Source organism: Sceloporus undulatus, chromosome 6 (genome assembly GCF_019175285.1).
Source record: "Sceloporus undulatus isolate JIND9_A2432 ecotype Alabama chromosome 6, SceUnd_v1.1, whole genome shotgun sequence".
NCBI classification, from domain to species: Eukaryota; Metazoa; Chordata; class Lepidosauria; order Squamata; family Phrynosomatidae; genus Sceloporus; species Sceloporus undulatus.
In genome coordinates this window covers 117,339,777-117,367,250 of record NC_056527.1, presented here as the reverse complement: position 1 = coordinate 117,367,250, position 27,474 = coordinate 117,339,777, and the positions used below count along the sequence as shown (strand labels likewise).

At 45.8% G+C, this 27,474-nt stretch overlaps 2 protein-coding genes and 1 long non-coding RNA gene across 3 annotated transcripts in view; 1 reads left to right on the top strand and 2 right to left on the bottom strand.

Annotated features, from left to right (window-relative positions):
• The window catches only part of SLC2A4 (solute carrier family 2 member 4), a 44,695-nt gene extending 36,297 nt beyond the window's left edge, over nucleotides 1-8,398 (bottom strand). The window contains exons 1-2 of the mRNA XM_042475324.1: nucleotides 8,309-8,398; nucleotides 3,222-3,411 (exon numbers count right to left, since the gene is read on the bottom strand). Coding sequence (XP_042331258.1) covers nucleotides 3,222-3,266 — 45 coding nt within the window. The 5' untranslated portion in view covers nucleotides 3,267-3,411; nucleotides 8,309-8,398. The remainder of the gene's footprint in view (nucleotides 1-3,221; nucleotides 3,412-8,308) is intronic.
• A 4,909-nt stretch (nucleotides 8,399-13,307) lies between these two features.
• On the bottom strand, nucleotides 13,308-18,736 carry LOC121934737. Its single transcript, XR_006104668.1, has 2 exons — nucleotides 18,604-18,736; nucleotides 13,308-13,785 (listed from the first exon to the last, which is right to left on the bottom strand). It is a non-coding gene; the product is annotated as an uncharacterized LOC121934737 (long non-coding RNA).
• CLDN7 (claudin 7) overlaps nucleotides 18,694-27,474 on the top strand; it is a 23,019-nt gene continuing 14,238 nt past the window's right edge. The window contains exon 1 of the mRNA XM_042475532.1: nucleotides 18,694-18,916. Within this exon, the coding sequence (XP_042331466.1) occupies nucleotides 18,694-18,916 (223 nt within the window). The remainder of the gene's footprint in view (nucleotides 18,917-27,474) is intronic.

The following is a 27,474-nucleotide window of genomic DNA, read 5'->3' as shown; positions in this document are numbered from 1 at the left end:
ACCTTGATTTAGGAAATGAACACACACAGGTCTTGTGTCATAGGCAGCCAAAGGTGAGTTTAGCCAAGCTGTCTCCCATTAAACACCCACGCTAGCTATAACACCTAACTCAGCCTTAATAACTGAGCATTTATGATGACAGATCCTCTGAATAAACATTATACTGGAGTTGCAAGAGAGACATTTCAGAAAGCCAACATGTGCTGAATGGATGTGTGTGTGTTGTGCGCCTTCAAGTTGTTTCCAACCTACGGCAACCCTATCACAGGGTTTCCCTGGCAAGATTTGTTCATAGGGGGTCCGCCCTTGGCATCCTCTGAAGCTGAGAGAGTGTGACTTGTCCAAGATCATCCATTGGTGTTCCATGGCTGAGTTAAGAATCAAACCCTGGTCTCCAGAGTCCTAGACCTTTAAAGCAACTATCCAAAGTGCTGAACGTATTATGAGCATAAGACCTAGCGAAACTATAGGAGCAATCCAAAGTGTGAAACCTTTTGTGTAGATATGGTTTAACAACTCAGATACCTTCTTTAAAGTTTGGACTACAATCTGGATCGGATTCAATGTCACATCTGATGAAGAAGCCATCAGCTAATTTTGAGAAATATAGTCATCCCGTCTCATTTGTGGCTTTGACTTTTGAAGGTTTGATTATTCATTGATTTGATCTGTTATCTCTAGGAATATCTAGGTCCTCCAGTGAGACTCTATGGTCAATGTCTGCCAGAAGTCGCACTGGAGGACCTAGAGGTTCTTAGAGATAACACTTTTCTAGGCATTTGTAGGTCTTCCAACACAGTTCTATGGTCAACTTCTGGCAGATGTTGACCATAGAGGTGTCCTGGAGGACTCAAAGATTCTTATAGAGAACTCTTCTGTAGGCATTTGTAGGTCCTCCAGCACAACTCTATGGTCAATGGTAGATGTTGACCATAGAGTTTCCCTGGAGACCTAGAGATTGTTAGAGAGGACACTTCTCTAAGCATCTGTAGCTCCTCCAGCACAATTCTATGGTCAACTATTGGCAGATGTTGACCATAGAGTTGTGCTGGAGGACCTAGACTAGGAAAATGCTTTGTATACCACCCTGAATCCATCCATTCTTGTCTGGTTTCAGAAGTTAAGCAGGGCCAACTTGGTCAATAGCAGGATGGGAGACCGACAGGAGTGAACTCAAAAATAGGCCTGGGGGCTGCTGGAAATCCTGTGCCTAAAACCCTGGAAAGCAGTTGCTGCCGGCCAGATTTGATAATACTAAGCTGGATAGTCCGACTTGGTAGGAAAACAGCTTCCCATGGTCTTGCAACCCTTTTTGCCTGCATCTACACTGGAGAATTAATGCAGTTTGATGCCACTTTAACTGTCATGGCTTTATGCTATGGAATCTTGGGATTTGCAGTTTTGTGAGTATATAGCCTTCTCTGTTTGAGAGTGCTGGGGTAACAACAAACTGCAAATCCCATGATGCTATGGCATTTAAACTGGTGTCAAACTGGATTATTACTGCAGTGTGGCAAGAACCAAGCAGGCATGGTCATTAATTCTCCACCAACATGATCTGAGTAAACACTAGCCCTGCCATGACTGCCACCCTAAAGCCATAAGGAAGAGACTGGCATTGCAGAGTTTGTCACGAACTTATCAAGAAGTTTATTCCTTCTAGTTCCAGTTTGTGGCTGAAATTTTACCATCTCGTTTTTCTAGATAAATCCTCTGTCGTTTTGCATTTAACCTCTGCGTAACCTTTGCTGCGTCTGTATAGAACAGATCGCATACTGTGCATATTGTCATACTTTAACTACTTTTGATTTTGAATTCTCTTTATAGACTTGGAAATCTCTAGCGTTGCAGGTGGGCGCTCTTTGGTATCCTTTGGGTGCCCCTTTTCAAGAGCTGCCCATTGGCATGATTCCTACGTGGCATAGTGGTTGAAGCATTGGACTATGACTCTGGAGACCAGGGTTTGAATCTTGCCTCAGCCATGTAAACCCACTGGGTGACCTTGGGCAAGCCACACTCTCTCAGCCTCAAAGGAAGGAGGCAACGGCGAACCCCCTCTGAAGAAACTTATCTTATTCTAAACTGACTCGTATCCCTGTCTTGGGCCAAAAGGGGAATTTAAATTCACATTAAATAAAAAGGAAACTGAATAAACCCCATAATCCCCATGCCTAACTGGAATCAGGATGTAACCGATGGGATGGCCTTCCAGATAGTGTTGGACTACAACTCCCATCGAGTCAGCTTGGTGCAGTGGTTTGAGTGTTGGACTACAACTCTGGAGACCAGGGATCGATTGTTCAGAGGGAGTTTGCCATGGCCTTTCCCTGAAGCTGAAAGAGTGTGACTCTCATTGAGTTTCGATGTTGGACTACAACATCGAAACTCAATGAGTCACACTCTCTCAGCCTCAGAGAAAGGCCATGGCAAACTCCCTCTGAACAAGTCTTGCCAAACCCCATGATGGAAACCCACCACTGACTTTGGGCTAGTCACACTCTCTCAGCCTCAAGGGAAAACCATGGCAAATCTCTGAACAAAGCTTGCCAAGAAAATGCCATGATGGAAACCCACTGGCTGCCCTTGGGCAAGTCACACTCTCTCAGCCTCAGAGGAAGGCCATGTCAAATCTCCTATGAAGAAACCTGGTTCACCTTAGAGTTGCCATGAGTCAGAAATGACTTGGAGGCACACAGCAGCAGCAGCAGCAACAGCAACCAGACAGGCCTTGCTTTGCCCTGTCTCTATGCACCTCTTTTCCCAATAACCCTTGTTGCTGTTTTCCCCAAACGATGTGTGAGTGTGTGTGTACACATATATATGTAATAATAATGGTTTGTGTATATATAAAGCTTCCCTTTGTGGCAAAGTGGCAACACAAGCATTGGTCACAATTCAACTGGCATGTGCCCAGGCGGTGATGCCCAGCCTGGCAGATGGCAGAAGTCCCGAACTCCCACATTACACAATAGCAAGGACATCCTGAACCGTGGCGTATAAATAGGGGCCGGCGTGATCCAAACATGAATGCTGCGTCTTAATTTCCACTCCCAGCCCAGGGGGGCCCTCAAATACCAAATGGGTCGGACTTGGCCAAAGGACACACCAAGACCCAAGGCCCGAAATATGTGCCCAGATCTGCTGACCTCCTCTGTTGACCTTTGGAAGCTCACATGGGCCTCCAAATCTAGGCTTGGTCCTCCCCTACCAACCCCACTTACCTCCTCCTCATCCTCTCTGCGGATCTGTCGGAACCCGGATGGCATCTTCTGGGCAGCCTGGTTCTGAGTTCAAGTCTTCTCCTTGGACTGTCAAGGGTCCCCTTGGGCTGGCTGTGGGTTCCTTTAGGAGTGTCTTTGGTTGGAGGAATAAGTTTAAATCCAAAGTCAAGGTTGGAAAGGAGTAGAAGCTCTGTGAGAAAGGGAATGGGGCAGACAAAAGGAAGGAAGGAAGGAAGGAAGGAAGGTGGAAAGATGGAAAGAGAAGGGATTAATGGGGGTGGAAGAGGTCAAGCCAAGGACTGGGAACAGGTGCAGAGAAAGAAGGAAAAGGCAAGGTGGAAGGAAAGAGGGAGCCAAGAAGAAAGAGTGGTGAAAGAGTGGGATGGGAAGGGGATGAAAGAGGGAAGGGAGAAAAGGGGGGAAAGGGGGAAAGAAGTGGAAAGGGAGAAGAAGAAAAGAAGGAAAAACAGGTGAGTGAAAGAGAAGAGAGTGGATGAGGGAAGAAAGGAGAGAAAAATAAGAAACGGAGGAAAAGAAGAGCCAAGGATTGGAGGAGAGGGGTCTGCTGCAAAAGACAGAGGGAAGAAAGGATGAAAAAGCAACCAAAAAGGAAGAGAAGAAAGAAAAGGGCAGAAAAGAGGGCGAGGAAAGAGTGAAGAGGTGAGTGAAGGGGAAAGAGGTGGATGATGGAAGAAAAATGATAAAGGAGAGAGGAAAAGAAGGAAAAGAGGAGAAAGAGAGGAGGATAAAAGAAAGAAGAGATGAAAAAGCAGCCAAAAGGAAAGAAAGAAAAAGGCAGAAAAGAGGGCGAGGAAAGAGTGAAGAAGCAAGTGAAGGAGAAAGGGGTGAATGAGGGAAGAAAGGATGAGAAAGGAGAGAGAAAAAGAAGGAAAGGAGAAGGGCGGGAAAGTATCAGAGGAAAGAAGGGATGAAAAAGCAACCAAAAGGAAAGCGGGGAAAGAAAAAAAGGAGAAGAGAAGGCGAGGCAAGTGGAGCTCTCCGGGGGAGAAAAGACACGCGTGGGGCCACCGGGGGTCTCTCTGGTGGAGCTGCAGGGCTGGGCTCCACCCTCACCCAGGCCACGCCCCTCCAGCTCCCATTGGCTCCTCCCGCCCCCCCAGAGTTCGGAAGGAAGGGGCTCTCAAACTGGTGGTCGCCCAGGGCTTTTTGCTGCCTGAGGCACAGGTGCCTCGACACCCCCCCCCCAATTATTTCTGCAACCAAGAGCAGCTCCTAATCCCAAATCAATTCCCTCTACATTTGCTTTTTTATTGCACTGCAAATCCCACCATCCCCAACTCTGAGGATCCCGATATGTGTGTGTGTGTGTGTGTGTGTGTGTGTGTGTGTAGAGAGAGAAGTTTTAGAAAGCAATGTGTGTGTATATATATATATATATATGTTCCATTATTTCTGCACCAAAGAGCATTTCTAACCCCAAATCTCGATAGCAATTCCCTCTAAATTTGCCTTTTTAAAATTGCACTGCAAATCTCATCATCCCCAAGTCTGGGGATCCCGATATCTCCCTATCTATCTATCTATCTAGGGATCCCCAGACTTGGGGATGATGGGGTTTGCAGTGCTGAGAGAGTGTGACCTGCCCAAGGTCCATGGCCGAGCTGGGAATCGAAAACCCTGGTCCAACGCTCAGATCACCATACCTTGCTTGGTAATGGATGCGCTTAATCATTAATAGCCATTAATAAATGCATTTAACTAATGAGGCTGATCATCACCACGCAACTGATCCGTTTCCTTTTCTCCAGGGAGCTCTCGCCACTCACCAAGGAACCTGGAACTACAACTCCCAGCATCCTGCAGCTAATATGGCCGGGAACAATGGGGATGCTGGGACCTGTTGAGGGCTATGGGTCTCAGGATCCCCCATGGAGCTTCATGGGGGAAACTTGCAACGAGTGTCTTGTGCATTTGGGTTGCCAATAAAGGCATCACTGATGGCTTTTTGCTCCTACCTGTTAGATGGCCAGCACAGCTAGCCCTGCATGCTGCCCATAGGGAACCATTGGAGAATAGCTGCCCATAGGGAAACATTGAATACTTGCCCAGTGTTTTCCTATGGGCAGGTATTCCCCTGTGTTTCCCTATGGCCAAGCATCCTCCAATGATTCTCTATGGGTTTCTCTATAGGGGCCGGGACTGTCATTTGTTTTAGTACATCCTGCTATAAAGAAAAGAAGTGAGAAGAGGAGGAGGAGGGCAGAGGAAAAAGTAAAACTGGCACACTCCTCTTGATGTGCCAGCTGCCCCTTTGTGTGGCATTTAGACAAATCCCTCGGTGCCCTTCACACCCTCTTGGCTTTTCCTTCTCTCCCTCCTCTGGGATGCTAGCAAAAGGCAGGCACCCAAAATAACCCCTTGCAACCTACAACTCTCAGTTGCAAAGGATTATGGGAATTCAAGTGCCTCCCCCTCAAACTCCCCCAACACACACTTAGGAGGACTGGAGAAGGATATTTGGAGACAATGGGGATGATGGGATCTAGGGATGATTTTCTTGGGTGGATCTTGATGCTGTGATTCAACCATACTCTCTCTCTCTGGATACATCTACACAGTAGAAATAATGCAGTTTGACACCGCTTTAAATGCAGTTGCTCCAGCAGTTTATGGAATCCTGGGATTTGTAGTTTTGCAAGGTCTTTCGCCTCCTCTGTCAAAGTCTGGAACTAGTTTTGTGCACGTTACTCCCAATGTGCACTTTGCACTGATGTACACTGCACACTGATACACAATAGTCCCAATGTGCTTCAGGTACTCTGGCCAATGTCTCGATACTCATCTTTGCAGTTCACTAACAGGATTTCCTCGTAGTGCTTTTGCTGTTTACCCTGATAGCCTTTAGGGCTGAAGAGCAGGGTATAAATACCATAATAATAATAATAATAATAATAATAATAATACGTTGACCCTATCATGGGGATTTCTGGGGCTGAGAGGGTGTGACTTGTCCAAGGACAACCAGTGGGTTTCCATGGCTGAGGGGAAACGAACCCTGATCTCCAGAGCTGCGGTCCAACATTCAAACTATTACACTATATTAAATAAAAGCTGGCATAGGATTCTGGTGCAGAATCAGCTTTATTTTGATTCTTTTTATTAATTTCTCAGCAGGACTATCACCCAATTTGGGGGGAGAACCTCAGGCTTTGGGGATGAATCTGGCTCTGTGTGGCTTGCCATCATGGCCCCTGGGCTTCCCCACAGGGCCATATTGCCTCCCCCATGATGGCACCCTCATGACCCCATCGTAAAAGGCTGAAAGGCCACCCTGGAGGCTTAGTTGCTGCTGGTAGTTAAGTCTTTGATGCTAAAACAGGCTGAGGTTTGGGGCCCCACCCCTTTTGCCTTTGGCTCCACCCACCACTGGAATGTGGCCCTGGCAGAACTGGAACTCGGCTCTCTGGCTGAAACAGGTTCCTCCAGGGGCATTTTTGTCATTTTCTGGAGCTTGGCAGCTCATTTCACCCCCGACATGAAGATAAATGTGGCCAATTGCACTCCAGGAGCAATCCAGAGAATATTTTTTATGGGCCCTGTGCCTCTTTTAGAGCCCAAATGGCTTGTCTTAAATAAGAAAGCAACATTTCTCAGGTCTTTCCCCCCCATATACTTTACATGAGTTTCCATGACCAAGCTGGGATTTGAACCCTGGTCTCCCAGTATCCTAGTCCAACACTACAGTGTGTGTGTATGGATATGGCCAGTGTGGCATAGTGGTTTGAGTGCTGGACTAGGATACTGGGAGATCTGGGTTCAAATCCCAGCTTGGTCATGGAAACCCACTGGGTGACCCTGGGCAACCCACATTTTCAGAGGATGGCAATGGCAACCCCTCCTCTGAATTAATTTGCCAAGAAAACTCCATGAATAGGTTTGTCTTAGGGTTGCCATAAGTCAGAAATGACATGGAAGCACACAACGACAACAACCAATATACAGTTGACCCTCCATATTTGCAGCTTTGACTTTGGTGGATCTGGTTATTTGTGGGTTTGATTAATATGTTCTCTCTCTAGGACTCTCTCCTCCAGTGCAACTCTGCTGGGAGTTGATAATAGAGTTGGGCTGGAGAATCTAGATAGAAGCTGCCAGAGAAAACACTTTTCTAGGTATTTGTAGGTCCTCCAACATGATTCTGTGATCAAACTTTGGCAAAGACTGATCATAGACTCATGCTGGAGGACCTACAAATGCCTTTTGAAGTGTTTTCTCTAGGAACTTCTAGGTTCTCCAGCCCAACTCTATGGTCAGCTTCTGGCAGAGTTACGCTGGAGGACCTAGAGATTCCTGGAATCATAGAATTGTAGAGTTGGAGGAGCTCACAAGGGCCATCCGGTCCAACCCCATTCTGTCATGCAGGAAGTCTCCGTCAAAGCATCCCCATTGAGAGATGGCCATCCAGCCTCCGTTTGAAGACCTCCAAGGAGGGAGACTCCACCACACTCTGAGGAAGGAGTGTGTCCCATTGTTGAACAGCCCTTACTGTCCTAGAGAGAACATATTAATCAAACCCACAAATAATCAAATCCACAAAAGTCAAAGCCGCAACTGTGGAGAGCAAGCTGTAATGGTAATTTTATACCCTCCTTTTCCCACAAAACTGGGATAAAATCATCTGCCCCATAGCAGCACAAGTACAACACCTGGTCCCAAAATCTTTTAGAAACAGGTCCATTCCAGAATCACTGGAGCCAAGAAGTTTCTTTTTCTGCTGGGGAGAATTCACAGTGTTTGCTACATTGGCAGTCTGTCCCGGCTCAGAGGTCCTCTCATCCCATTTTCCAGGCCTTGGTTTTGAAAACATTTGGCACCACCCATGGAAATCTAAATAGCAGTGAATGACTAAGTTGGCAATGGAACAGAAGTAATTCTGAACTGCAATTTGGATTACAACTCCCAGAATCCCCAGAGCAGGGTGACTCAATGTCCTCACCGCAAAGGAGGACAAGTCACCATGAAATGTAGGGCATGCAAGAAAAATGGAGGATACGACCAAACAAAAGCTCAAGGCACCTAATATAAATATAAACTCATGCTTCTTAATCATGCTCAAAATGAAGCACCTTTTGAAATGCCTCACAGGTCAAAATATCCTGGAAAAGGAGGATGTCTGGTGGTCCCTCTGCCACAGAGCCAGCTTCTGGGGATTTGGGGACTTGTTATCTAAGGGTAAATTTTCCAAGCCCTGGAAAAGGAGCAGTCCAGTGGGCCAGAAGGAGTAAACTGATCTGCTTGGCACAAGGTTTCACAAGGGCCCAGGGCTGTATTTTTAGACTATGACTGTCCATCACTGTCAAATGTCAGGCATTCGGTGTGAGTCCTACGGGAAGAGAGATCTAGTCTTTGGAGACATGGGTAGCATGTGCTTTAAGGGCAACCTCTCTGCCCAGCATTTCCCTTGGCACTGCAGAGTCACAAGAGAGGCTTTGGGTTCTTCCATCTCCTTTTGCAAAGAGAGCAAAGTCTGAAATAGGAGCCACCAAACAAACCTCTCTCCTGACTCCCTCTGCTCCAAAAGAAGTGTCTCAGGCTGCATCTGCACTGTAGCATTAACACAGTTTGACACTGCATTAACTATCATGGCTCCATCCTATGGAAGCCTGGGATTTGTAGTTTGTTGTGGCACCAAAGCTCACTTGACAGAGAAGGTGAAATCTCTCTATATGTTTAAATATCTGAAATCTGGAAAGGTCAAGGACCACACATGGTCCAGGGCCACCCACCCGGTTTGGCACTGCTTTTAACTCTGGCCTCAACCCCCGGCTGATTGGCCATTTCTGGGAGAGGAGTTTGTTGTGGGGCCCAGGGCCCCACAACAAACTCCATCTCCCAGAATGCCATAGCCTTGAGCCAGGGTAGTTAAAAGCAGTGCCAAACCAGGTTGTTTCTCCAGTGTGGATGCTGCCTGTGTGTCTGTATTTCTGCAACCTTTTCTTGCAGGGCAAGCGATCCAGAAGGGGCACGTGAGCTGGGGGTGTTGTATTACCCATGGGCCACGTGTGTGTTATAATGTCAGCCAATGTGTCTCCTCTCCACAGACGTACACACTCTGTCCTGCGGCCTTTTCCCTTCCTGTAAAGCCAAAGATGCACCTGTTCCCAGCCTTTAAAAATGGGAGCCAGAGATTTATAAGGTCTTGGTGGAGCATGCCGGCCAAAGTCTACCAGTCATTGATTCTGTAAAGGTTCATCTCACTCAGGGCATTGTGCATACACCCAGGTTGTAAACTGCTCCCTCTTTTGCATGCTCCAGGGTCTTCCCCTGAGCATGTGCGAAGTGCTTAGGGTTAATCTACCCAGGAGAAATAATGCAGCTTGAAACTACATTCGGTGCTGTAGCTCTCATCCTATAAAATTTTGGGATTTGTAGTTTCACAAGGTCTCCAAGCCTTCTTGCCAAAGGGTACGGGTGCCTCTCCAAATTCCAGTTCCCAGGATTATGTAGGATGGTGCCATGACAGTTAAAGTGGCATCAAATTGCATTATTTCTACAGTGTAGCTGCACCCCAAGATCTACAGTACAAACAAGGGAGCCCAGAATCTCAGTGGCTGCCTTTCTACTATTTGAGGAGCTCAGAGTAAGTTCCTTTTTTGGGACAACTTCCAGAATCCTCCAGCAGTACAGCCCTTACAGTGAGTGGATTCTGGGACTTGTAATCCAATAAGTATTTCTCCCAAGCTCTGAGTCTAGCACTTCCTAAAATGACCAAATAACAAAGACTGAAAAGTTCCTTCTTTGGACTATAACGCCTAGTATCCCCCACCAGCATGGTCGTGCTGATGTGGGGATTCTGGGAGCTGGAGTCGAACATATATTACCTGGTTGCATGCCAAACAACACTTACTACAGTTCCTTCTTCTCTCTATGTGTGTGCCTTTAAGTTATCAGCTTGCATATAAAACAAAGTTTTTAAAGAATGGGCTGGCAGGTTACGTTGTTTTTCAGTTTTTACAAACATTTTAACCTTTTTAACTGTATTTTATACTTAGAACATGTAATTTGTTTTAATGTGATCCTGTTTTAATGTACCTGTTTTGTATGCTTTTAATTGTACTTTTTTTAATATTGTAAGATTCCCTGAGTCGCTGTTTTGGGGAAAGGGTGAGAAAGTAATAATAATAATAATAATAATAATAATAATAATATGGCGACTCCATGAATTTCATGGTGTTTTCTTAGGCAAGGAATCCTCAGAGATGCCTTTGCCAGTTCCTTCCTCTGAAATTTAGCCCAAAGCACCTGGGATTCATTGGTGGTCTCCCATCCAAGTACTAACCAGGGTTATCCCTGCTTAGCTTGCAAGATGATATGGCAGTGGTGGCGAACCTATGGCGTGGGTGCCAGAGGGGGCACTCAGAGCCCTTTCTATGGGTACACATGCTGTTGCCCTAGCACAGAGTTCACCAGAGTTTGTACCTAGAAAGCCAGAGGAATGTGGCACTTTGCAATAGATAAGTGGGTTTTGGGTTGCAGTTTGGGCACTCGGTCTCTAAGAGGTTCGCCATCACTGTGATATGGGATCTGGTGATGCCTTTAGCAATTTATGGTGATCCTGTGAAATTTTTGGATTTTCGTAGGCAAGGAATACACATGGGGCTGCATCTGCACTGCAGAATTAATGCAGTTTGACACTGCTTTTGCTGCCATGGGGCCCGAACAGACAGGCCAAAATAAAGCTGCTTTGGATCACTTTGGAGGTATGCTGTTTAAATGCTGCATGTGTCCCTAGAGGCTGGAAGCCATGCTTCTGTCCTAAGGACTGAAATGCAGCTCTGGCGCAGCTTCTGGCCTCTTAAGATGCGTGTGTCATTTAAGCAGCATACCTCCAAAGTGACCCAAAGCAGCTTTATTTTGGCCTGTCTGTTCCATCTACTTCGAAGGGAACGTTCTCCATTACTTTGTCGTCTGAACTGCTCCAAGAGCGGCATCTAGTGGCCACTTGCAGTATTGCTGCAACAAGATAACTGAACCGATTTATGGCAAATCCAGGCCAGGTTTTCCGAAATGCACCCCCACCTTTGCGAAAGAAGTGTCCTGACCTGAGCACAGGTGAGTGGGACGTCAGGAAAACCTGGACTGGATCAATTAGCCACACTACTACTGTGCTTAATAACACAGCCTGGGATAGCCATGTTGGCAAAGTACAATAAACTTCAAAATTCACAAACAGTGGTGCTGTTATTGGCCAACCAAGATGCACAAAATACATGATGCAAGCTTTTAAGTTGTCTCCAAATTATGGCAACCCTCTCCTAGGGTTCTCTTGGCCAGGTTAATATTTGTCATCACTTTCCTTTGAGGGCGAGAGCATGTGACCCAGGAGCTTTCTATGTCTGATTTGTTCTTCTTGTATGCCTTCAAGTCATTTCCAACTTATGGCAACCCTAAGGCAAACCAACCTATCATAGGATCTTCTTGGCAATGTTTGTTCAGAGAGGAGGTTTGCCATTGCCTTCCCTTGAGGCTGAGAGAGTGTGACTTGCCCAAGGTCTCCCAGCAGGTTTCATGGTAAGCTGAGACTCGAACCCTGGTCTCCACAGTCGTAGCCCAACACTTAAACCACAACGCAGCAGGGATTCAAACTCTGGTTTCCCAAAATCCTACCCATCACACCGGCCCCTTTGCGTAATAAAAATAATAATGTGATTTATTATTATTATTATTATTATTATTACGTTATTTATATAGTGCCACAGGCTTTACATAGTGCTTTACAAAGGAGAAATCCTGCCAATGGCGCACAATCTAAATCCATAAACAAGAATTCCAAATGCATTTTCATTGAAATGTGTGTTTAAATCCCTGGAAATGTTAATCTATTTTTCCTGTTGGAATAAATCATATTGTTTTGGAAGACAGTCAGTCCAATTGGTTGCTTTCGTTTCACCTCAAAGCGAATGCAATATATCATGTTTGAGCAACCAGCTCTTTCCACACCGGAAACCATGTCACCATTGGTCTTAGAAAGTACACTTTTCTCCATTGCTTAATAGAAGACTAAGTTGGAAATCCCTTTCGGTAAAAGGAAAAAGGAAAATCACATTGTACTTTCCCACCTGATTTGAATTCTGTGGCGTCTCATTTTAGGAATTAACCTCTTTCTGCCTCAACCACATCATCATCATCATCACCATCATCATCAATTTATAAGCGCTGTAAAGTTTGTGCAGCGCTCTACATAGTGAGGTTCAAATAAAATAAGCAAAAAAAGAATACTAACTAGTATACAATAAAAACAAAGTCAGTTTCATAATGAATTTACAAAAATTGACAAAGTTAAGGTTTCCTAATGAAAGAAGGGTAGTTCAGTGGTTACAGCACTGGGCTGGGAATCTGGTCCTGATCTCCAGGATTTCTGCAAACTTACTACATCCGCACTGCAGAAATAGCCCAGTTTGACACCACTTTAATTGCCATGCTATGGAATCCAAGGATTTGTAGCTAGTTGTGGCACCAGAGCTCTCCGACAAAGAAGGCCAAATGTCTCACGAAACTACAATCCCCAGAATTCCATAGCATTGAGCCGTGGCAGTTTAAAGTGGCGTCAAACTGGATTTTGTTCTGCAGTGCGGATGCAGCGCTTCCTCTCAGCCTGTCCTGCCTTACAAGAGTGTTGTAAGGATAAAGTGGAAGAGAGTCCCATATTCCCCCACCAGCCTTCCTGAAGTCATGAGAAGCGACATGGGAAAATAATAAGTGTAAATAATAATAATTGTACACGACTGTCAGCAACAACGGTATGTAAGCAAACATGCGAAAACAGGGAGGGACCTGTTGGATCAGAGCAAAGGTTGATCTAGTCCAGATTCCTGTTTCTCAACGGCCAACTAGGAATGCATTAAAGCAAGACTTCTTCCTCCAGCAGCTTGTCCTTTGTGCTTAGTTTTCAAAGATAGGTAGAGTGTCTCTGGACAAGGAAGTTCCATTTACCATGGCTAAGAAGCTCAGAAAAACTGTATCTGTGGGTTTTTCTATCTGTAAATTCAAGTATACACAGCCTGAATATATATACATATATATATATATATATTTCTACAAATGTAATAATAATAATAATAATAATAATAATAATAATAATAAGTTATTTTTATCCCCCTCTCCCACCGGTCCGAGGTGGTTTACAAACACAACAAAACACAATTGTATGTATCCATTTCATTCAAGTAATATACAATTGAATTTGCATGCTAACATAAAATACTACTTCAGATAAGCTTCCTCTAAGTCTCATGCGTGGTCATCCTTTCTTCCTACTGTTATGTATTCAAACATTATTGTTCTGATGTTATTTTATGATATACGATCCTATATCTAAACAGTATTCACAGCCTCTACATTTGTCGTATTTCCCCATCGTCTTATTACTCTACCTAAACTTTATTTCCATCTATTCTTACAAAACTCATGTACAGAGAGCCATTCTTCCTCAATTGTATTCATTTCCTTCTGTTTCAGAGGAGAGGTCAAGATGTCCGGTTCCATCATTTCAGACCATTTTAGCAGCCGCTCATCTATTCCTGGAAGCTCTTCTTTTTCCCCACTTTTGAGAAAATATTTTAAAAATATATGTCAATTCCAAAAAGCAAACCTTGATTTTGCCATTTTATGTAAAGGGCACCATTTTACTCAGCTGTTGTATTTAATGGGATTTGGACATCCACCGATTTTGGCATATATGGGGGATCCTGGAACCAAACCCCAGCAAATACCGCTGTGAAAACTATTCGATTTGTGGATATTAAATTATCATTTTAATAAAAGAAATATAATTGTAAAGCATCAATGCTTTGACAAGGAAAACACGTTCTGCATTTGGAAAAGGAAACAGAAGTTTAAAACCTGGACAGATTTGTGCAAAATCATTAGATGGCTTGGATTTAGTGGGGAGGGCATTTTATGTTTTAATTTGGCTTGTTATAAAAAGCCAAAACAAATCAGTATTTATTTCCTGATGACAACAGGTGGCAAAAGCTGGTCAAGTGGCAGTGTGTCATTCTCGCTGCTTCACCTTTGGCAGCCAAAGGAAAGCCATAAAAAGTGAGTTTCATGACTGCAAGGGAGAGAAAAAGGAACCGGAGGACGACGCGCCACCCAGGCAGGGCAGGACAGGAGATGATGCCCCCGGTGCCACTCCTCTTTCTCTTGGCCTGGATCTGTGCCACAGCCTGCAGGGAGTGGCAGGAAACTTTGCCCATATTCGGGCACACCTGGGCACCAGATTGCAGCAGGTTGCACCTGTGCGCATAGCCAGGAGGGAAAGATTTATGCGCCACGAGACGCAGAATCAAACTGTGCCATGGCTGTGCCACGACTGAGGTGTGACTGTGGAGGCAGAGGTGCACATCATGAGCATGTACATGAGGCGCTCAGCTGCATGTACACTTCAGCATTAATGCATTTTGACACTGCCTTACCTGCTATGGAGTCCTGCAATTTGTAGTTGCATGAGATAATTAGCCTTTTCTAGCTGAATCTGCATTGCAGAAATAATGCCAGTTGGTCCAAAACACAACACAGAAATAATCCAGTGGAGCTTTGAACGCTTGCAACATGTATTTTGTGCATTTTTTTGGCTGGCCAATAAAGATATTACTGTTTTGTGGGTTTTATTGCTTGACGACTAAGAAAAGGACACATATTGGATCCTAAATGCGGCCTGTACAATATTGCAATGTTGTAAATGTAAGGCATATATATGTAATATACAACATATAACTATTGTTTAGATTTTTTATGTATTTGCTTACGTAAATTTTTAATATATTTTAGGTATTTGTTTATGTAATTTTGTAAACCACCTTGATCTTTTGGAAAGGCAGTATATAAATAATAATAATAATAATAATAATAATAATTATTATTATTATTATATTGTCCATTATATTGTATGTCTTCCAGTCATTTCTGACTTATGGCAAACCTAAAGAGAACCTATCATGGAGTTTTCATGGCAAGATTGGTCCGAAACACACTGCAGGAATAATCCAGTTGGAGACCGCTTTAAAGTGCCCAGCTCAGTGCTAGGGAATCCTGGGAATTGTAGTTTATTGTGGCACCAGAGCTCTCTGAGACAGAAGACTGAATAACTGACAAAACTAGAAATATCATCATTCCATTGCATTAGGTCATTGTGGTTAATGCGGCATCAAACTGCATTATTTATGCAGTGTGTTTTGTACCACTGACTGCTATGGTGCAATGCTTTGGAATTCTGGGATTTGTAGTTTTGTGAGGTATTTGAAGTCTTCTCTACAGAGCCAGAGTGGTGTAGTGGTCTGAGTGCTGAACTCATTCTGGAGAACAGGGTTCGAATCCCCAATGCAGGACTAATGCAGTTTGATGCTGCTTTAACCACCGAGGCTCAGTGCTATAGAACTCTTGGATTTTTAGTTTTGTGAGATATTTAGTCTTCTCTGTCAAAGGTCTCTAGTGCCACAACACACTACAAATCCCAGGATTCTACAGCATTCAGCCATGGCAGTTAAAGGGAATGAAACTGCATTAATTCAGCAACGTGGCAGCAGCTCATGACTTCTTGGAAAGTTCTTCTGTGAAACTGAAGTCATAGACCCTTGGTCTGGAGCATGGGATCGTCACTCTTTTGGACCCCAGACCCAAGAATTCTGGGTGTTGTTCCCCAAAAGTAATGTTTCCAAACTCTACGCAGGGCTTACCCACCACTGTCTGCTTGGAATGCTGATAGGAACTGTAGGGAAGCAAGAGAGACTCTGACCATGTGCAGAGCGCTCCTCATTGGAGAAAAGAACCTGAATGAAAAGATTTAAATTCCAAGAAAGGGGATTCAGACTAAACATTGGGAAGAACTTCCAGGCAGAAAGAGTTGCTCAACAGCGGAATTGATGGCAGTGGTCTTTAAACAGAGGCTGGATAGCCATCTCTCAAGGATATGCTGGCAGCCGGTGAACTAGATGTCCCCTCCACCTCTATGATTCATTGATCCCAGAATCTGGTTTTGTTGTCAGGTGGCTAAACTCTGGATTAAATTAAGGAGGTGTGTGTGGGCATCGTTTGACCCCCCGTCTTGCTGAACTACAACTCCCATCAGCCTTAGCCAGGATTTAGGGATTATGGGCACTATAGTTCAATGACAAATGCCATTGACATCATCCCTGCCCCTGCTGTGAACTAACTGGGAGTCAGGGCTGGGCCTTTCAGTTTCAGACCCATCTTCTTTGTCATCATCCGCAGAGACTCCTGTGTCCTTGGCTCAATGACTCATAGTCTCACTGGACAAAATGTGCAGCATTTCTTCACAGAGCCTTGCTGGGTGCGGGGCAGTGGCTGTCACACTCTCCAAATTCCCCCAAAGCAAGCATGAACAAACACCCAGCAGCTGGCGAGAAAGGCCCTCTGTGCATGCCCAGGTGCACACTTGTTCCTTCTGGACCTTTATCTCTTGTGGCTTCTGTCTATGGAATCCTGGAATCTGTCGATTGTTTTGGCCCCAGAGCTATCTAACAGCAAAGGCTAAATGTCTCACAAAACTGTTATTCCCAGAATTCCACACCACTGAGCCATGGCAGTTAAAGTGGTGCAAAGTTGGATTATTTATGCAGTGGGGATGCAGCCTCTATCAGAGAGCTCTGGGGCCACAACAAGCTACAGATCCTAGGATTTTCTATAGGATGGAGCTATGGCAGTTAAAGCGGTGTCAAACAGCATTCATTCTGCAGTGTAAATGAAGCCAGCATTTCTGTCTCTGTTTCTCTTTTTTCCCTCCCAGGCCTCTGCTTTTCCTCATCTTCTGTCTAGCTTGAATTTTTTTTAGCAGCATTTACACTGGGAGGATGGTGAAGAAGGGCTAGAGAAACACAGGCCTGTTACAGACAGCCAAAATAAAGCTGCTTTGAGGCACAGTAGAGGTATGGTGTTTCAATGATGCATGCGTCCTAAGAGTCCAGAAGCCACAGCCTGGAGCATGGCTTTGGTGTGGCTTCTGGACTCTTAGGATGCATGCATCATTGAAACACCATACCTCCACTGTGACTCGAAGCAGGTTTATTTTGGCTGTCTGTAATAGGCCATAGACTTCTGGTGCTGGGCTGCAGTAAACAGTGCCATAAGCAAAGCTTGAGCTGGTTGGGGGATTCTGGGAGTGATAGTACAAAAAGTCCCCTCTTCTCATGGTCAGGAAGTTCCAGTTGGATGGAAGCATTTGGGGCAAAGAGACCAAGGTCAGGCCTTGTGGGGATATGTGCTTCCAGCTGATTTGGGGCTTTTTCTCAAGCAGGGGATTTTCAGAGGGGCTTCTGCCAGGTCCTTCTCCTGAAACAGAGCCTGCAGGATCCCTTGGCAGTCTCCCATCCAAGGACTAACCAGGGCTGGCTCTTCTTAGCTTCCAAGACCAGGCAGGTTCTGGGAACAGCGATGGTTTCTGAGCATGCCCCCGGGGCATTATTTGCTCTCCCTCTGTTTGTCTGTTTTGCTCTTCATGCAGGGTTTCTGCTCTGTTTACCTTGGCTGTGGGAGGCATGCTTACACAACCGAGTAGGAACTTCCTGAGCATGGGAAGAGGGGTCTTTTTGGACTGTCACTCCCAGAATCCACAGAAGCAAGTCCTGCAGTTAAAACCGCAAACTGTAAAAACAACTAATGCATAGAATCCAATATAAAATTATAAAACAATGTTAAAATACGTACTAGACAAACACACTAGAGCTTTGGTCACCAAGATAAGAAAGAAAATGGAGACTGAGAAAAGAAAACCTCATCCCTGGAGCTCCCTTGGAAGAAGCCACCTTCAAGAGGCCTCTAAAGGGTGTGTGTGTGTGTGTGTGTGTGTATACACACACTCAGTATATATTTCTCCCTGTAGCCAAGCCCCCCCTGCCCCCCCAAGTGCTCTTTCTCGCCGTCTCGGTTGGCTCAGGTGTGTCCAGGTGAGGCCAGTCTCCCTGGAAAGGGCCCCTGCAAGACCGGGGGGGGGGCTTTCTGCCTGCAGCTGAAATCTCACTCGCCAGAGGCCTCTTGCAAGAAGCCACCCACAACAAGGCACTGCCGACTGCCGGCCAAAGGTTCCCAAATGTGTTTTGTTTTGGGTCCATGTAAACAAGCATCTCTTGACCTGATAGTTCACTTTTGCAAAGAAAACAAAACAGAAGAGTGTGCAGCAAGCAACCTGTGGCTTCCTCCTGCTCCTGCCCCCTTCTTCTCCCGGCCAGCCCCCAAGGCTTCTTTCTGCCTGTTTCTCTTGGCTCAGGTGTGTCCAGGTGAGGCCAGTCTCCCTGGAAAGGGGGCGAGGCTGGGCCTCTTTTGCTTTCTCTCTCTCTCTCGGGGGTTTCTGTTGACCCTCCTCCTCCTCCTTTCCCCGCCCAGGGCATAAAGCCAGCTGGCTCACCTGGCGCCCAGGTAAGCGTCTCCCTCTGGCTCCGGGACCTGTGGCTCTTTCTTTCGGCGCTTGGCTCTGTCTCTGGGCTCCTCTCGAGCGATGGCCAACTCGGGCTTGCAGCTGCTGGGCTTCGCCTTGGCCCTTTTGGGCTGGATCGCCACGCTGGTGGCCACCGTGATGCCCCAGTGGCAGATGTCCTCCTACGCGGGGGACAACATTATCACGGCGCAAGCCATCTACAAGGGCCTCTGGATGAGCTGCGTCTGGCAGAGCACCGGCCAGATCCAGTGCAAGGTCTACGACTCCGTCCTCGCCCTCGGAGGTAGGAAGGAGGGCTTGGCAGGGGGGGCATGGGGGGGGGGGCGGAGGGAAGGACCCCCAAGGGGGGCACCCCCAGGAGGGATTGCGCACCCCATCACCCCCCCTTGGACCTTGCAAGGGGGAGGCAGGGGCAGCACTAGCAGCAGCACACGCCTTTGCAAGGGCTACCAACTCAGCATTTCCCATTGAGGGCCAACAGACACCCCCTCCCCCCAGGATTCCCGGTTTTTGGGGGGCTACTCATTCTTGGCATCCCCATTTTCGGGGCCACAAACCCCCGGAATCCCTGTTTTCCCAGGTTACAAAACTCTCCGAATCCACACTTTCTAGTCAAGAAATTCAGAATCCTTATTTTTCGGCTACAAAACTCTCCGCAGGATCCCTCTTTTCTCTGGACAACCATCTCAGGCGCAGAATCTCCATTTTCTGGGCCACAAACCCCCAGAATTCCTGTTTTGTTTTTGTTTGTTGTTTGGACTACAAACTCCCACAATCTTCCTCCTTTGGGTTGCAAATGCTCCCAGGGCTTTTGGGGGCAACAAACCCCAGGAATCAAACTTCTCTACTGTCTCTTATAACGCTTCTTTCTTTTTGACATACAAGCTCCCAGAATCCCCATTTCGTTGGCAAAACATCTCCCAGAATGCCCCCTTTTGGAGGCTGTAAAACCCCAGGAGTCCTTCTTTGGGACTGAATGCTCAGCAACCCCTCTTTTACAAAGTCCCCAGGTCATGCTCCTACTCTCCCCCCCCCCCCAGGCTCCCAGAATCCTCCCCTTTGAGGGACTACGCAATCCCGGAATCTCCCAGCCAGCTGTACTCCTCCTCTTCCACCAAAAATGTAACTTGCCCAATCTTTGTTCAAAGGGGCCAACTTCCAGGAAACCCGTCTCTTTCCCTGTAGTTGGGGAAGTGACTTTGAGGAAGGGACTGCAGTTCCCAGCATCCCCTGGTTTCCTGGGAGTGCAGGGAGGGGTAGTCCAAAAAAGTAACTTTTCTGGCCTCAGATGATGGAGGGGGGAGGGCTGGCCATTGAACTGGGGAGAGATGAACTTGGGATGGGAAAAAGGGGGCTATTTGAAGCCAAGTAATGGAAAGGGCAGGCATCTTGGAGTTGGCATTGGGGGGCAAATGGGGGCATGGCTCAGTTGTGGGGCAAAAGAGAGAACAGGGGGGCATGTGGGGGCAGGAAAAAAGTGGGTAGCCTTGCTTTGTGGCCCAAAAATGAGGGTGTAGGGTTTGGCTGCATCCACACTGGAGAAATAATCCAGTTTGGCACTGCTTTAACTCTTTTCTGGCTCAAGGCTATGGCATTCTGGGAGTTGGAGTTTGTTGTGAGGCCTTCCTTCCTTAAACTCTGCTCCGCTCTGGGCCCACAACAAACTCCAACTCCCAGAATGCCATAGCCTTGAGCAGGGCAGTTAAAGCGGAGCCAAACCAAGTTATTTCTCCAGTGTGGATGCAACCTTTGATTCCCTTTGCTTTTCCCTGGAAAATTGGGTTGAACCTGGAGGGCCAATGGATTGCAAACTTTTCACCATGGTGGTCTTTGGAAGCCACCCCAAAAGCTAAAAAGGGGTTTGGAAGAGGTCAGGGAGGCGAGTTCGAGTTGAGGCGCAAAGGCAGGTGTTTGGGGAACCAAGGGGCCTCCATGTTCTTTCTGCCCCAGGAGACTTACCTGCCAGTCTCTCCTGGCCTTTGGCCCTTTTGTCACTGATTAACCAGTTTTTCTCTCCAATGACCCTCCATCCCAGAGTTTGGTTCCTTTTGCAGAGGCAGGAAACCCACCGGCCGCACCCCAAGCCTACACACACCCTACAACTAGGAGGAAACACGCCTTTTCATACCATTTTTTCAAGGGCCTTTCTCTGGCATTTCAAAAAGGAATGAGATTTCTGGAATCTTGGACCTAAAGCGGAACTTTAGGGGGAAAATAAATTCTGGAATGAAAATTTCTCAGCCGAAAAAACCTAAGCCATAAGAGAGAGAGAAACCACTGTATGCTTTAATTCTGTCCTTAAATTTGGATTATCTTGGCATTGGCAAGATTGTTGTGTGTCTTCCAAGTCATTACCAATTTATGGCGACCCTAAGGCAAACCTATCATGGCAAGATTTGTTCAGAGGAGCTTTGCCATTGCCTTCCCCTGAGGCTGAGAGAGTGTGGATTGTCCGAGGTCCCCCTTTGGGTTTCATGACCAAGTGAGGATTCGAACTCTGATCTCCAGAGTCCAACGCTCAGAACTCCTCCATCTCACTGGATCTCCATTTGCAAGACCAGAGCTTGGCAAGCAAAAGGAAATCCAATGTGAAGTCGAAGGCTTTCATGGCCGGCATCCATAGTTTTTTGTTGGTTTTTGGGGCTCTGTGGCCATGGAAATTCCTTTAAAAAATAATAATAAGGTTTTATCTTGTTCTTAAAAGGAGGTTTAAAAACATTCAGATTTAAATTTGAAAATTGAGTTTTAAAATTAATCGAAAACCAAGAAACAAGGGAGGGGAATAGATAGGATATTCATCGTATACGGCAGGGGTAGGCAACCTGCGGCCCGCGGGCCGGATGCGGCCCGGCAAGGCCTTGGGACCGGCCCCTGGCCTGGTCCTGCCACTGATTGCCGCTGGGGCCTTTGGGGGGCAATTGTCTATAGAAGCCTCAGAAACATGCATTTATATTAACATTTTTTTAAAAAAAATCAGCAATTTTTTTCACGTGTCCTCCATTTTTTAAAAAAAAGTGTCTTCCATTTGAAAATTTTGTCCTACATTTGTCCTGGTTTATTTATATATATTTAATTTTCTAAAAAATATTTAATTATTTATTTTTTGGCTTCGGCCCCCCAGTTGTCTGAGGGACAGCAACCCGGCCCCCGGCTCAAAAAGGTTGCCTACCTCTGGTATACGGCGATCAAAACCAGTTATATGGTCTTAATAAAAGATGAAGCCTTATGACCCTTTGGAAACACATTTTTAAAAGCAATTGTACTGGGATTTAAACAAGTGATTGTCTCCTCTGAATTTTGGAAGCTGCTTGTTCTTAAAATGGGGAGGCAATGGGGAAGCGCTCCATGGGACTTCCTTCTACCCATCTCTGTGTGGATCACATAGCCAAGGGTAGCCATGATGGCCATACAGCAGAGCAGAATAGCAAAGTACTGTATGGGTTAGTTATGAATAATCCATCTGGATACTCCATCCATGCCCAGAGGCTGCCTTGGTTACTCCTCCATTTGGCATCTCAAGTAGTTCCTGGTTCTAATTCAAGCCTGCCCTTAGGGATGGGGAGACATCCAGTACAACAGGGATGCGTGGGAGTGTTTGGGAACACCCAAACTTTGGTGGTTTGTTTATTTATTTCAAGGGTTTATATCCCGCCTTTCTCCCACAATGGGATTCAGTACAATAGGTTTGCAACACAAGCTTACAATTTGGAATTTGGAAAAAAAAGAGAGGAAAATGCACACTCCAAGGGTGCATCTACACTGTAGAAAGAATGCGGTTTGACACCCCTTTTAAGGAGCTATGGCTCCTTTTTGTTGCTGCTGTGTGCCTTCAAGCCATTCCTGACTAATGGCGACCTTAAGGTGAACCTATTATAGGGTTTTCTTGGCAAGATTTGTTCAGAGGAGGTTTACATTTGCCTTTCCCTGAGGCTGAGAGAGTGTGACTTGCCCAAAATCACCCAGTGGGTTTTTTGGCCAAGCTGGGAATTGAACCCAGGCTCCCCAGAAATGTAATCCAGCTCTTAAACCATTGCTCCCCTGTAGCTCCCAGGGTTTGTAATTTTGCAGGGTTTTGAGCCTTCTCTGCCAAAGAGTGGCAACGCCACAGAAAACTATGCATCCCAGGAATCTGTAGGATGGAGCCATGGCAGTTAAAGGGGTGTTAAACTGCATCATCTGTACAGTTCAGATGCACCGCAAGAGACAGGGATCACCTGGGTTTGGGGTCTCCCCATTCTGTAAAGCAGATTCCCTCCCCTCCAGGTGCGTAGGACTTCAGCGCCCATCATCCCCAACCAGCACACCAGCAAATTTAAATTGGTTCTGATCCGCATCTGATTCACACTTGTGCGGAACCGATTTATCAAAAAAGACGTGGAAAACATCAGCGTCAAAAGCACGGGTTAAATGGCTCTAGCGCATGGCCCCCGTCTCGGAAATGTTTCAGCGATTCGGGTTTAAGTGGGAACCAGGGTCACTTGAACCAATTCAAACCGAGTTGCGATCTGGTTTCAAAGGTAGTGGGAATGAGGCCTCTGTGTGGGAAGCCCTCCTGGAGTGTGTGCCTTGGCATTATCCCTGGCTTTCCTTTGAGGAAGCGATGGCTTTTGGGTCCCCCCAGGATCCTCTTCTTTGCCTCCCAATCTGTGGGATTTGCACTGGCTTTTCAATGGGGTTTGGTGGTGCTTCTGGGAGGCCAGGTATCAGGGTGGCTTAGGGCAGAATCCTCCTCTGTAATGCTCTGTTTAGACAACCCAGGTTCAAAGCGCCGGCCTCCGCCTCCTCCTTCTCCAAACAGAGAACAAGGTGCAGCTTCCTTTGCCACTAAAGCCACAGATCTAACATTTTTAAAAAATGTATATATGAACATCATCTAAGAACAGCCGCTTGGAAGAGTGTTTTTTCTTTTCTCTCCCCTGGCTGCTTTTTTCTGGGTTATTTTCTGATTTTAAAAAGAAGCAGGTGGGGAAGAAAACAGAAAGGTCTCCCAAAGAAGCTGTCTTTGGCCTGTCTTTGCATTTCCTGCTCCTTTTGTCCCTTTTCCCTCCCCGAAACTGCCTTGGCCGGTTGGGTCAGTTCCCCTGGGCTTTCCTTTTCTTCTTCTCCCCCTTCCTCCTCCTCTCTCTCTCTCTCTCTCTCTCTTCATGGCTGGTCACACCTTCAGTTTCAAACATGACACAAAAGGATCACTACTAGCTCTAGCAAGAGCAATAGTGGCAAGTACTACCTGTGTGGAGTTCTCTCTCTGCCTAGGCACCGCCAACCTGGAACCTTGTCCTTTGAAATGTTCTGGGTTTCATGTGTAACGTATTTTTATTGATGTGTTTTAACTGATATAGTGCGTCTGTTAACGGTTGTCATACCCCACCTTGATTCATTGGAAGAAACTGGTGAGAAATAATAATAACAATAATAATAATACCATACACTATGGGTCTTGCAGAAAATAAGTCCCTTTTTCTCTCCCCAACCCTCTTAACAACAACAACAACAACAGCAAAAAGAAAGAAAGGGAGATTGTTTTATGTTCTACCATATACTGCAGGTATTGCAGAAAATAAATCCCTTTCTCTCTCCTACCCTCTCTTTAATAATAATAATAATAATAATAATAATAATAATAATAATAATAATTCTGCTGTGAGTGTGATTCTAGGACTCCCATGGATACCAAAATCTGTGGCTGCTAAAGTCCCATTAAATACAATGGAGTACTGTTATCGTTATCACTGAGCCTTGTTATCTCTTTGGGTGTGGTTCCAGGACCCCTGTGGAGACCAACATCTCTGGGTGCTCAAGCCTCATTAAATACAATGGCATTGTAAAATAGTATCCCTTATATAAAATGGCAAAACCAAGGTTTGCTTTTTGGAAGGTACAGTATATATGTTTTGAGTATTTCCAAGCTGTGGATGAAGAATGCATGGATAAGGAGGTTCAACTATCTTACCATAGCAGTCCTTACAGAGTTTCATAGGCAAAACCACTTAGGGCTCTGCCAGAAAGGTGCAATTTGAAATGAAATTATGCAGGAACTAGTAGGCAGAAGGAGATGTCTATAGAAAGGAGGTTGGACTATATGAACCTTGGGGTCCCTTCCAGCTCCATAGTTCTGTGATTCTGTGACCCTTTTGGCATCTAGGGCAGATGGAAGGATTTCAGAGTTAGAGCCCCCAAGGATCCCAGAGTTTGGAAGTAGATGTGTGTTTTATGGAACAATAAAATGATATACAGATATCAAAGGTGGTATTGTAAACTGGTGGCAACCAGAAAACATTTGGGGAGATGGCGGGAACTATTTGTTGGGAGACAACAACTGATGTTAGGAAGAGAAAACTGTCATGGAGTGGGGAAGAATACATATTTTAGTTGGCCCAATGAAAGGCAATCACTGTGTTGTGGATGTTGGGTGATAATGTACTTTAATAATAATAATAATAATAATAATAATAATATGATTTATTTATATTCCGCCTTTTCCTAACGGAATCAAGGCGGATTACAAGACAAAGGCATCAAAAATACAAAATACACCCCCCATCAATAACATCACAGCAATATTATAACAATAAAGTAACAGCAAAATAACAAACAAGTACAGATTACATGCTGAAAATAGTTACATTAACAGCAAAGTCCTGCCTAAGGTCTACTCTAAGCTGCTGCTGTTCTCTGGGCTGGTTCAGCCAGGTGGGCTCAGCGGTTTCTGTGCCAGTGGGCGATGGGCCTGGGCTTCCCTTGTTAGGAAGGGAGGGATGAAACAGTTTGGCAAAGAGGGACTGAATTTCTGCCCTACCTCTTTTTGTGGCCTATTTTTATTCTTGCTGAACAGACCAGGGACCCTGTTTGACGACCCTGAGTGAAGCATGAGTAAACCAAGATTAACCCTTGAGTAAAGTCTGAGCAACCTCTGTGTAAACCCTGAGTAATCCCAGATTAATATTGTCTTGACTTTGCAAGAAGAAAGGTACTTCACCTGTATGTTTTCAGGAGTGGTCTGTTGTGATTCTGGAGTGGACCCTGGGCTGAGAATGTCGCCTGTGCTCCTGGCTGGAGGAGAGATTGAGCTCCTGGACGTTTGAATTAGATTCTCATTCTTTCAGGATTGTCATTGGCTTTATTTCCAAAGAAGCCAGGAGTCCTGTGGTGGATTTAGGAGAGTTTCCCTTCAAACTGCCCCCCAAATGTGCTGGACTACAACTCCCACAAAACCCATTCTGTTCCAAAGTATAAGGCAGGTGCCTCTGCTTTTCTAAATGGCTGCAGCCCAACACTGTTCAGTAGGAAATCTCTCTTTTTGGCCTTGCTTTTCTGTTTTCTTCTAAGGCTGCCTGAAGTTTTGTTGCTTGAAGGAGCTGGGTGGGGGTTCTGGGTGGGGCAAATGTCCGAAGCAAGGAAAAACACCAGGGGCGAGGCCCTTGGGGTGAATTTTAGGAGTGCTTTGGAGGTTTTTTGGTCCTAAAATGGACAAAATAGCTTGCAAAATTTAATATACGCACCGTATCTTGAAAACAAAAGGCCTCCTACTCTCCCCGGGTGACCAGGGCCCCTCCATCTTTAAGAACTTGACAGAACTTACATATGAAGGAAAATTCCCTCTTAAATTCAGCTCTTGGAGGCACAGGAGCCCTCTGCTGTTTCGCAGTTGGCAACCATTGAATCTTTCCCGTTTCTGAAATGGGCTTAAAGGGCTGGCGTTTCTCCTAGTTCTTGTGCCCAAGTCAGGCAACTGTAGGATAAATAGGAGAACTGAGTATTAAGTTAAATTAATGTCTTAATTTTCTGGGCTGGGGAAGGCAATGCATGCCCTTTGATGGACTGCAACACCCATCAGCCTGAGTAGGTGCAGTCAAGAAGAAGGGATGATGGTAGCTGTTTATAAACTGTACCAGGGAACCTCTTCCATCTTTGCCCTTCTTGTATTTTGTCCTATAGTCCACACCAGACACAGCCATCACCAGTGTCTGAGGATGATGGGTACTGCAATCCAAAACATCTTGGCTCAGGCCAGATTGACAGGGTGCCTGCCATAGGGAAGGAAGGGAGAAACTGACCCTCAGCACCCCAGCGGTGGACACAAGTGATGGTTTGCACACAGGAAGGGAATGAAGATTAATGGTTGGAGCAGAGGAAATTGTAGACTACTAGACCTTTGCAAAAAGAAGCTAAGCTGTTTGGAGTTGTTTCTAGTGTGTATATGGAACAAACCTAGAAATTAGGATTCATTTAATCTCCAGAAGAACTCCTTTTGCGGGGCACTACAACTCCCAGGGTCCCCAGTTATCTGGCTGGGGGATTATGGGGAGTTGTAGTCCATTCCAAGTTCTGTCATATGGGAGTTTGGTCTAGCTGCAGATAAGGAAACCAGGACAGGCCTCTTTCCGTGCATTTCTGACTCTCACTTGCCTCTGTTAGTCTGTTTATAAAGCCCAGCCTCGCCGCTTGCCGAGAAGTACCCATATCTTATCACATTTCATTCTTTGAGAAAACAAACTTGCTCTGTCCGTGGCAAAAGTGCAACCGCAAGGGTCATGGGGAACCAAGTGGTGCCGGAAAGCAGCCTGACGCAGAGCGAAACTTTCACCACAGGCTGCTTTGCCACCTCTGGGAAGCCTGTGTGCGCATGTGTGTGCCATTTTTGCGCCCATTTCTCAGATTCTGCTGGTCTGTGGTCGATGGCTGAAGAGCCAGACTATCTGGAAAGAAACAGAAAAGAGAGCATTAGTCTGGGGCTGCATCCACACTGGAGAAATAACCCGGTTTGGCACCTCTTTAAGTGCCCTGTCTCACAGCTATGGAATTCTGGGGCCCACAACAAACTCCAACTCCCAGAATTCCATA